Source organism: Coregonus lavaretus (assembly GCF_964263955.1).
Source record: "Coregonus lavaretus genome assembly, chromosome: 24".
Taxonomy (NCBI): domain Eukaryota; kingdom Metazoa; phylum Chordata; class Actinopteri; order Salmoniformes; family Salmonidae; genus Coregonus; species Coregonus lavaretus.
The window spans coordinates 36685944-36697329 of NC_140011.1; the positions used below are offsets into that span (position 1 = coordinate 36685944).

Here is an 11386-nt window from a genome sequence, read left to right on the forward strand (position 1 = left end):
TGCTGTGTTCTGAATGTTCTTATTTGTGTTATTGTGCATTGTAGCTGGGGGGGTTGATGAACTTTAAGTTGTGTAAGTGGACTCTTACTTATTAGTGGTTATGAGATGTTTGGTATACATACTATCTAACGGAGCTGCCTCATTGGCTTTTTAGCTGTGTTCAATCTAATAAACAGGTAACATAAAGGAATGGCAGAGTAGCTGTCTTATGTAATGGAGTCTGTTGTTTACTAAGATGCTGTCTAGGTCCAACACTGAGCCTGTTATTGAAGGACCCTTCTCTCTCCCTGTGCCAGTTTGTAGGTTGCCAGTGGAAGGATGTGGATGAGGGCTGAGGTTTAGACAGAGTACAAGGGCTCTAAGGCCTGCCTGTGATTGGCTGGCCGATTCGTCCACAGCGGGGAGGCGCCACCTCACGTGGGCTCAGAACAGACTGTGAGAACCTCTCGGCTCCCCCTCCCGCCCGCCCCCCCCCAGCCCTGCACATACTGGACCATGTCTAGCGGACGGTCGGAGGGAAGCCGAGACCGGACAGCCGAGGCCCTGGAGCGAAGCAGCTGCAGTGAGGATGTCCCTGTCATGGAGCGCAGGAACCGCAGTGGCATCATCAGTGAGCCCCTGAGTAAGAGCCTTAAGAGGTCCCGCACCCTCTCCCAGTACACAGCAGCCTGCCCCACCAGCACTAATGGACACGCACACCACAATGGAGAGGCCAAGAGCCACCCGGCCAAGCCCCAGCCGCCCCCACAGCCCCAGCCCACCGTCTCAGCGCTGGCGGTAGCCAAACTGGACCGGACCCTGGAGCAGGTCCTGGAGGGACAGAACGGCCTGCTGCACTTTGCCCAGGCCGCGGTGCTGTTAAAGAGGGCTGGGATGGAGCACATGCTGCTGCCGGGGGGCATGGGGATGGGGATGGGGGTTAGCGATTCAGGCTCAGGGGCAAACGACTTGGAGGGTGCGTCTGCTGCGGACTCCATTGGTGGTATTGCAGACTTCCCGTACGGTGTGGGAGGCGGCTTCCCGTTCAATCCGGGACTGTTCATCATGACACCGGCAGGCGTGTTCCTAGCCGACAGCGCTCTGCACATGGCCGGCCTGGCCGAGTACCCGGCGCAGAGTGAGCTGGCCTCCGCCATCAACTCCGGCAAAAAGAAGCGGAAACGCTGCGGCATGTGCCAGCCCTGCCGTCGGCGAATTAACTGCGAGACGTGCAGCAGCTGCCGGAACCGCAAAACGGGCCACCAGATCTGCAAGTTCCGCAAATGTGATGAGCTGAAAAAGAAACCGTCTGCCACTCTGGAGGTAAGAGTTCAGGGAGGAGACAGAGCTGGAGATGTCACAGAGGGTCACAGAGGATCACAGAGGGTCACAGAGAGTCACAGAGGGACACAAAGGGACACAGGGTCACAGAGAGTCACAGAGGGTCACAGAGGGTCACAGAGGTACACAGAGGGTCACAGAGAATCACAGAGGGTCACAGAGGGTGACAGAGGGGCCAGAGGGTCAGAGGGGTACACAGAGGGTCACAGAGGCTCACAGATGGTCACAGAGAGTCATAGAAGGACACAAAGGGACACAGGGTCACAGAGAGTCACAGAGGGTCACAGAGGGTCACAGAGGTACACAGAGGGTCACAGAGAATCACAGAGGGTGACAGAGGGGTCAGAGGGTCAGAGGGGTACACAGAGGGTCACAGAGGGTCACAGAGTGTCACAGAGGGGTCAGAGGGTCAGAGGGGTCAGGCAGGATGGGGCATAGGGATGGAAAGAGTGTTTGGAATGTACATGAACCATACACACAACTAAACTTTATACGTGTATGTATAGAGTGTGGCACTGTTCTGATTTCTTTGCACAGTGTGGATAGAGCTCCAAAGTGAGGGGTTAAGGAGAGGGGTGTGGAGGGGCTTTTTGGTGGGGAAGGCTTTGAGCTGGGCCGGGGAATGACAGGTGGTGGGGAGGGGGAGGAGTAGACATGCACCATGTGGTCTCTTTAATCTGTCCTCCGCATTGCAGCGCACGCCCTGAATGAACATCACCCTGTCCATACCCATGATACACAGCTCTCATTTTACCCCCTCACAAAACAGATTCATTGACTTTCTTAATTGGGGGTCATTGCGTGTTTAGCAGTTTACACAAATGTGTGTTTGATTGTGTGCATATGTTGCAAAATTAGTATTGCCTTGTGGGTATGCGCGAGTAGGAATGAGGAGAGAGAGAGAGAGAGAGAGAGAGAGAGAGATGTGACAGAGAGAATGTCTGATGGACTATTTAGAATTATGAGAGTTTGTGTGTTTGTAGGTGTGTGTTTGACAGAGTGCGGCAGTGTGTGATACTGTTTGTGTGTATATGGTTTTCATGGGTAGTATGTGTGTAGTAGAACCTACTACATGACCAAAAGTATGTGGACACCTGCTGGTCGAACATCTCATTCCAAAATCATGGGCATTAATATGGAGTTGGTCCACCGTTTGCTGCTTTAACAGCCTCCACTCTTCTGGGAAGGCTTTCCACTAGATTTTGGAACATTGCTGCGGGGACTTGCTTCCATTCAGCCACAAGAGCATTAGTGAGGTTGGGCACTGATGTTGGGCGATTAGGACTGGCTTGCAGTCGGCGTTCCAATTAATCCCAAAGATGTTCAATGGGGTTGAGGTCAGGGCTCTGTGCAGGCCAGTCAAGTTCTTCCACACTGATCTCAACAAACCATTTCTGTATGGACCTCACTTTGTACACGGGGGCATTGTCATGCTGAAACAGGAAAGGGCCTTCCCCAAACTGTTTCCACAAAGTTGGAAGCACAGAATCGTCTAGAATGTCATTGTGTGTCATTGTGTGTCAATATTTCCCTTCACTGGAACTAAGGGGCCTAGCCCAAACCATGAAAAACAGCACCAGACCATTATTCCTCCTCCACCAAACTTTACAGTTGACACTATGGATTGGAGCAGGTAGCATTCTCCTGGCATCCGCCAAACCCAGATTAGTCTGTAGGACTGCCCGATGGTGAAGCGTGATTCATCACTCCAGAGAATACATTTCCACTGCTCCAGAGTCCAATGGCGGCGAGCTTTACACCACTCCAGCCGACGATGGCATTGCGCATGGTGATCTTAGGCTTCTGTGCGGCTGCTTGGCCATGGAAACCTATTTCATGAAGCTCCCGACGAACAGTTATTGTGCTGACATTGCTTTCAGAGGCAGTTTGGAAGTCGTAGTGAGTGTTGCAACCGAGGACAGACGATTTTTACACGCTATGCGCTTCAGCACTCGGCGGTCCAGTCTGTGAGCTTGTGTGGCATACCACTTCACGGTTGAGCCGTTGTTGCTCCTAGACGTTTCCACTTCACAATAACAACACTTACAGTTGACCGGGGCAGCTCTAGCAGGGCAGAAATGTAACAAACTGACTTGTTGGAAAGGTGGCATCCTATGACCGTGCCACGTTGAAAGTCACTGAGCTCTTCAGTAAGGCCATTCTACTGCCAATGTTTGTCTATGGAGATTGCATGGCTGTGTGCTCGATTTTATACACCTGTCAGCAACAGGTGTGGCTGAAATAGCCGAATCCACTAATTTGAAGGGGTGTCCACATACTTTTGTATGTATAGTGTGTGTGTGTGTGTGTGTGTGTGTGTGTGTGTGCTTGTGGGTATTTGATGGTTGTGGCAGAATGTGTGTGTGACATGGTCCATCTGGCCATGTGGCTGTCATCTGGGGCACCAGGTGTCATTGTGGCACAGGCGCCCCCCTCTCTCCCTCTCTCTTTCTCCTGTGGCACACCCGTTTGGCTAAATGGTCTCCAAACTTGTCTTCTGGGTCACCTCAGTGGCACTGGACCATTTTTTAAAAACCTCTGTGGCATATTACATTCTGTTTTTAAGGCACTTCATTTGACAATTAAAGCCTGTACTGTATAAAGATGTGATAAAAACTGTATGACAAAATGACAAAACATCCATGACAATATTTTGGTACATTGCCAAGGCATGATAGATTGTATCAGCTGATTTATATGACCCTCAATTGTCATGATGATGTTATGCAATATTTAATTACTGTTAAGAAGATGTGTGAAGAAATTGATCTCCATGAATTATACAACGGACGCGACCATCACATCAAAAATGGTCAGATTCATTTATCGTTCCTTTTTTAAGATGTAAATACAAGGTTGATGTGATTAGGCTCTGCCCTCTGCCCTCTGCCCTCTGCCCTCTGCCCTCTGCCCTCTTCAGTCTTTCAGCATCTTGTTGTTCCTGTATGGATGCAGACATATATTATATGAGCTATGCTAGTAAACAATGCTGTCCTGATCATGACAAGTGTGCTCTCTAACAATGTCCGCATGTTCACAAATTAATTATCAGACATTTTATATTCTTACTTGTGATAATGACTATTTTGGCCAAAGTATACAGTATGTGGAATACATCCTGAATATCCTCTATAGCTGGATGTACTATGCAATGCTACAACACTCACGTTCATGAGACAGAGGGTGATCCGTTTGTGTAACCTGGCAGTAAAGAGTTGTTCTCCAAGCAGACATGCAACAACAGATTAATAAGGGCTTGACCCGCATGTTCGCTGGTTGTAACTATTGTGATCAGACAGGATTCCATTTCAGATGGCAACTCTTATGGTTTCACTGTCAACACTCATACTCTGAAAGGGTTATCTTATGTAATCAGATGCTTGTGAATGTGTGTTAGTAATAGGACTTACTGTATGTTATTGATTGACAGTATGCTATTGTTGTTCACATGGTAACAGTGACCACCAGTCATTCACAGCATCAGATCAACAACAAGTGGAATATTCATGACTGCAGCCTTTACTATGAAGTTAATGTCTGCATTTGTTCTCCCAAACCAAAAGAAAGAATCACACAAACTAATCTCAGTTTCTAATTGATTGATGTCACATAGTTTTAGAATTGTACGCTGCTAATAAAATCCGATTGTTTGCCGTTGTTATGTTTTGTCACACACAACACATCAGCAGTATGGCCGTAGCGCAGGACTTGATGTGATAATAATCTGTTTAGCATTTACGTTTTGGAATAGTTTATCTTCAAATGAACTGTTGACTTCTCCTTCAGATTGGGTTAGTTTTCTGTCTGTCTAAAATGGTGTGCCTCATCTTACACTAGCAGGCCAATGCTGGCTAGAACTGTTCTGTGTTAGGGCCAGCCTTGAGCAACAGGCCAATAGGTCAGAGAGTAGCCTTGCACAGTCAGAGTGATGTCATAACACCAGGTCAAAGGTGAGAATAATGACAGAAAACATATTGTGTACAATAACACATCTGATATATGTATCCTACTTTGATCTTACAGATTTGTGTGTTTACGTTTATAATTTATTGGGGCTTTTCTGAGAGGTTCTGCCATTCATATTGCCGACGGAGGTTGTTCTTTCAGGCTCTACAGAAAATAACATTGCTTGTACTATGAATCCATATTTCCCTATCAAGCATTACCACACTGTAAACAGTACAGATAGCATTATCTAGGTTACACTGTTTTATGTTCTGTTAACTGGGGCATTATGAAATGGTAAAACATATTGCCCAACTCCCCCTCAGCCCTTCTGGTCACTGAGGTTAGGACATGTTCAGGGACACCTGGGCAGCACCTGGGACAAAATGGAGGATCATGGTCATCCGATCCGGCTCGTAAGCAGCATACCACAGTCTGTCATCTGCTGTTAGCTTGAGCTGGGGTCTAGTGGAAACAGCCCCAGAGTGTCACATCTCACATGCACACAGCCCACTGTCTAACAGAGATGCTAATGGCTGGGGATCACTTAGCGAGGTGGCATAGACCCGTTAGCCATAGTGCTTATAGTGTGTCTGTGTGTGTGTGTGTGTGTGTGTGTGTGTGTGTGTGTGTGTGCGTGCGTGCGTGCGTGCGTGCGTGCGTGCGTGCGTGCGTGCGTGCGTGCGTGCGTGCGTGCGTGCGTGCGTGCGTGCGTGCGTGCGTGCGTGTTATGTTGTAAAGCTGTGTCATGTGATTCAATAAGTATTTTGATGCTTGGTTTGTTTTAACCTCTTCAGACGCCCGAAATCAAGGAAAATACTGGTTGTTTTTAATCAATGCTTTTGATAACATATTTATAATTCCTTTATAACAGATTTGTAATTGTTAGTCTGTTTGTTTGTTTATTTGTTTATTTGTGCATATTGTGAGTGTACATTATTTGAAGTTGATGCGGTCCGATGTGGTGTGTCTGTGAGAATACAAAGAGTGGCTCTGCGCTTTGATGGTGTTGACGGTTTCCATTGAAACCTCATGGCAGCCTAAAGATGGGCGTAAAAACAGAGTAAGGGGGAGGTGGCGTGCCGAGGCCTCAGCGTGCCGTTAGCGTGCCAAGGCCTTAGTGTGCCGTTAGCGTGCCGAGGCCTTAGTTTGCCGTTAGCGTGCAGAGGCCTCAGCGTGCCGTTAGTGTGCCGAGGCCTCAGCGTGCCGTTAGCGTGTCGAGGCCTCAGCGTGCCGTTAGCTTGCCGAGGCCTCAGCGTGCCGTTAGCGTGCCGTTATTCATGCCGATGCCTCAGCGTGCCGTTAGCATTATTTTTTTTATTTTTATTTATTTTTTTGTCATTTAGCAGACGCTCTTATCCAGAGCGACTTACAGGAGCAATTAGGGTTAAGTGCCTTGCTCAAGGGCACATCGACAGAGTTTTTCACCTAGTCAGCTCGGGGATTAGAACCAGCGACCTTTCGGTTACTGGCACAACGCTCTTACCCACTAAGCTACCTGCCGCCTTACGTGCCGTTAGCGTGCCAAGGCCTTAGCGTGCCGAGGCCTCAGCGTGCCGTTAGCGTGCAGAGGCCTCAGCGTGCCGTTAACGTGCCGAGGCCTCAGTGTGCCGTTAGCGTGCCGAGGCCTCAGCGTGCCTTTAGCGTGCTGAGGCCTTAGCGTGCCGTTAGCGTGCCGAAGCCTCAGCGTGCCATTAGCGTGCCGTTAGCATGCCGAGGCCATAGCGTGCCGGGGCCTTTGCCACCTCACACCTCGCTGGCTGGAGATGTCTGAATTTATTTTGGGAACGCTATGTTTGAAGGGAAATAAATAAAACCCAAGAGAAACACTCCCTTTCTGCTGCATGTCTGAGTTTTCACCACTAGTCTCAGTCTCACGGTTGGTGTTTGCCCTGTCTGTGAGAGAGAGAAGTATAGGTTTTATGCAGTGGTGAAAAAAGTACCCAATTGCCATACTTGAGTAAAAGTAAAGATACCTTAATAGATAATGACTCAAGTAATAGTGAAAGTAACCCAGTGAAATACTACTTGAGTAAAAGTCTAAAAGTATTTTGTTTTTATTTATTTATTTATTTATAAATATACTTAAGTATCAAAAGTAAATGTAATTTCAAAAATATACTTAAGTATCAAAAGTAAAAGTAAAAGTATAAATCATTTCAAATTGCTAATATTAAGCAAAACAGATGGCACAACTTTCTTGTTTTTTCAATTTACGTATAGCCAGGGGCACAGTACAACATGCAGACATAATTGACAAACAAAGCATTTGTGTTTAGTGAGTCCGCCACATCAGCGGCAGTAGGGATGACCAGGGATGTTCTCTTGATAAGAGTGTGAATTAGACCATGTTCCTGTCCTGCTAAGTATTCAAAATGTAACGAGTTCTTTTGGATGTCAGGGAAAATGTATGGAGTAAAAAGTACATTATTTTCATTAGGAATGTAGTGAAGTAAAAGTAAAAGTTGTCAAAAATATAAATAGTAAAGTAAAGTACAGATACCAAAAAAAACTACTTAAGTAGTACTTTAAAGTATTTTTACTTAAGTACTTTACACCACTGGTTTTATGTCAACATGTGTTTATATTTGTTTAGTTATGTGATTATTTTAATGCTAGTGTGTTTCTGTACTCTGGTCTGCTGATTGGATTTGTTTGTGAGGGTGACCAGGGCCTTGGGGGATTCGTTTGGTTTTGTGGAAATGTGTTTGTTAATTCCTGTTCTGTCTGTTCTGTCTGTCTGTTCTGTCTGTCTGTCTGTCTGTCTGTCTGTCTGTCTGTCTGTCTGTCTGTCTGTCTGTCTGTCTGTCTGTCTGTCTGTCTGTCTGTCTGTCTGTCTGTCTGTCTGTCTGTCTGTCTGTCTGTCTGTCTGTCTGTCTGTTCTGTCTGTCTGTCTGTCTGCCTGTCTGTCTGTCTGTCTGTCTGTCTGTCTGTCTGTCTGTCTGTCTGTCTGTCTGTCTGTCTGTCTGTCTTCTGTGTTGAAGTATCATAGTCAGAGGACAGATCTAGCCGACCCACTACAGGTATTACATGTGTGGTGACATGACATGGCCAGTTTGAGGCATGCAGACACTGAGCCAGAGAGTTTTCGCTGAGTGTTGTTACTCCCTCCCTCCTCTTAGAAATCAAACGGCAGACAGGCATGCTGACTGACACAGGCATGCAGACTGACACAGAGACACACAGGCATGCAGACGGACACAGAGATACACAGGCATGCAGACTGACACAGAGACACACTGATCAGTAGGCATGTTGCCAGGCAGACACAGAAACTAGTAGGAGTAGGACAGACAGGTACAGTCAGACAGACAGACATACAGACACAAACAGACACATACGGACAAACAGCAGTGGAGTTATTAACTCCCTTAGCCAACCTATGAGAGGGGAGGGGCGAGATGACATCACAGTCACAGATGAAAGGGTTCTTGTTACCAGTGGACCTGGGGCTGTCCAATGGGAAGTGATTGATGGGAGTATTTAGCCTAATGCTCTGCTCTAAAGCGAATGTTCCCCTATGGGCTGGTCCTGGATCAGCTGTGCCTAAAACAGTCACAATATGTCAGAACAAATAAGATAGCAAATTAGAAACTGGAGCCACATTTCAGAGTATGAAATGTTATGCTAACCGATGCTCTCAATATGTGTGCTAGAGCAAGGCTAGCAGGCCCCTGGGTTGGGGAAGTGTAGACTAAATGCAGCGTCCATTGAGGAAAGTAGCAGGAACATATTCATAGTAAAGTCAATAAACAGAGATTAAGATGCTGGACATTGAAATGGACGCCTGGAATGGATTGTGACCTTAGGAGCCCATTCCCCCTTAGCCAGATGTGACAAACAACCATGTTTATGCAGAATGGAGGTCACATGTGTTGGCTCAGAGTGTTTTTCCTTTAATAAGTCACTAGTGAGTTCACAATGAAAAAGGTCTTGAGGTTAGCGTCCAGGTGCCTGAGTGTCATAGGTGAAAGGTCATTAGTTAGGTGCTTATGGCTTGCACCACCTTGACCTCCTTGCTATTTTAGTGTTGGGAATATTCCAAAGTGAAAATGATATAATAGAAGACAAAAGTTGATTATGTTAAATACTATTTTCTTTCTCTCCTCCCCTTCTCTCTTTCTCTCCTCCCCCTCTCTCTTTCTCTCCTCCCCCTCTCTCTTTCTCTCCTCCCCCTCTCTCTTTCTCTCCCCCCTCTCTCTTTCTCTCCTCCCCCTCTTTCTTTCTCTCTTTCTCTCCCCCTCCACCCCTTATCTCTTCCGCCGCCTCCTCCTCCTCCTCCTCTCTCTTTATTTCTTTCATTCTCCTCCCCCTCTCTCTTTCTATCTTCCTCCTGCCCCTATTTCTCTTTCTATACCCTGATGAAGAGAGCTTGGCTGTCGAAATTTTGGTTATAAAATGATTGCATCTGAGCTCCTAGAGTGTGCGACTCTCCTTTTCTTTTTCAAATACTATTTTCCCCCTATTCTGAATTGTTTTGTGTAGTCTGTGATTTATTTTGAGTTACCACTTTGACATCGACTGATAAATCCCAAAGCTAGCTGTAGCATCATATTGTTCTTGTGCTATTTTATGTATTTCCGTGTGGGGAGGTGTGTGTGAGGAAGTGAGTGTGTTTGTGTGGGTGTGTGCGTGTTTGTCGAGCTGGCCCTGAATGGCTCCGGGCAGTGCTGGCTAACATGTGAGATTCTGTGCCGCAGTAGAGTTGTGCTTCTCAGAACGCCAGCCGTGCTGCAGCTTCTAGGACTGAGCCGAGCCTGAGCCCCAGTGGTCCTCTGTCTTATGACTGGCAGGCGACCACTCAACCCCTGCAGCTGCATTGCATTGGTGCCTGCCCTGCCTAGTGCAATGCAATCAGAGCTAGAGATCCCACTCTGAGAGAGGAGTGAGGGAAGAACAGAGAGCAGTGTCACCAGTGAGAGCGGTGTGGTGTGATGGGAGATGGACGTGACTGCTTGGTGACTAAATAATAGATGTGCCATATTGGGTTTCACGTGGAGCCAGGGCCATGGCTGATGAGGTGGGGGGGGGGGGGGGGGGGCTGCAAGGCCAGAGCGAGGTGAGTGAGGAGGGGAGGGGAGGGGACGGGGGATATGTCTGTGTGGGACGCAGTGATTTCCATGATAGTGCCTGCCTGGCCTGGTCTGGAGAGAGAGCGACAGAGAGCAAGAGAGAGAGAGAAGTGGAGCAGAAGCGAGGAGGAGTGGGGAGTGAGGGTGATGGTGTCTGTTAATGTGTTTGATGTGGAGATTTGATGAGCATGTTGTTGTCTGAATCTATTCAATAATTAGTCTTGGGGAGAAAAATGTTCGAGAGAGAGAGAGAGAGAGAGAGAGAGAGAGAGAGAAACTGCAGATGTTGCGGTTTACAATGGGTCTAGGGATGTGTTATCTTCTCCTAGCTGCGTCCACTAACCCTCTCCTTCTCTCTCCTCTCTCTTTGTTATTTGTTTCTCTAAGAAGGTGATGCTTCCTACAGGAGCAGCATTCCGATGGTTCCAGTAAGACTCTGACCCTCCTCCACTCTAACCCTTACCTACACAAACCCAAAGCGCTGCGATCAAGTGCAATGCCAACTCTCGCTTGGATTGTCTCGGGCACGGACACTGGCTGACAAGAAAACAAACAAACAACAAATAAAAAGATACAAAAAAAAGCTCAACAGGAATGATACGAAGGAATCAACCGAGTAATGGATGCACCTAATTATTCCTTGAACCAAAAATTAAATATAAAGAAAATTATCTATGGCAACTTTCATTCCCTTTTCTATGTTCCCATTTTGGTACCTTTTTGTCCTGTTTCCAGCAGGTATTTTCTGTCACTTAGACATGGAACTGTTCATTGCCAAACAGAAATGACGGACTGAGTGTGGACAATCAACAAATTTCTGTGTTTGGTGTTAATGTTGTTCACGTGTGGAAAGATACAGTACTTGTGTAGAGAATGTACATTTATGGCTATATTTTAAAACTAGTGGCTAATGGCAGGCACTATTGTAATTTAGCACCATTGTTCTTATCTAAACCCTTGTCTATTTTATGATTTGTATTGTTGCAAGAATATAGTTTTGCAACTGATTAATGGTTGTCTTTTAAAAGAAAAAGGAAATGTTTCAAGAT

At 46.8% G+C, this 11386-nt stretch overlaps 1 protein-coding gene across 1 annotated transcript; it reads left to right on the forward strand.

Annotated features, from left to right (window-relative positions):
- Positions 1-495: 495 nt before the first annotated feature.
- On the forward strand, positions 496-10769 carry cxxc5a (CXXC finger protein 5a; the record flags this gene model as incomplete). The annotated part of the gene is made up of 2 exons (XM_084140228.1): positions 496-1302; positions 10725-10769. 2 exons carry the CDS (start codon positions 496-498, stop codon positions 10767-10769), a joined length of 852 nt encoding a protein of 283 aa, XP_083996354.1.
- Positions 10770-11386: the final 617 nt, after the last annotated feature.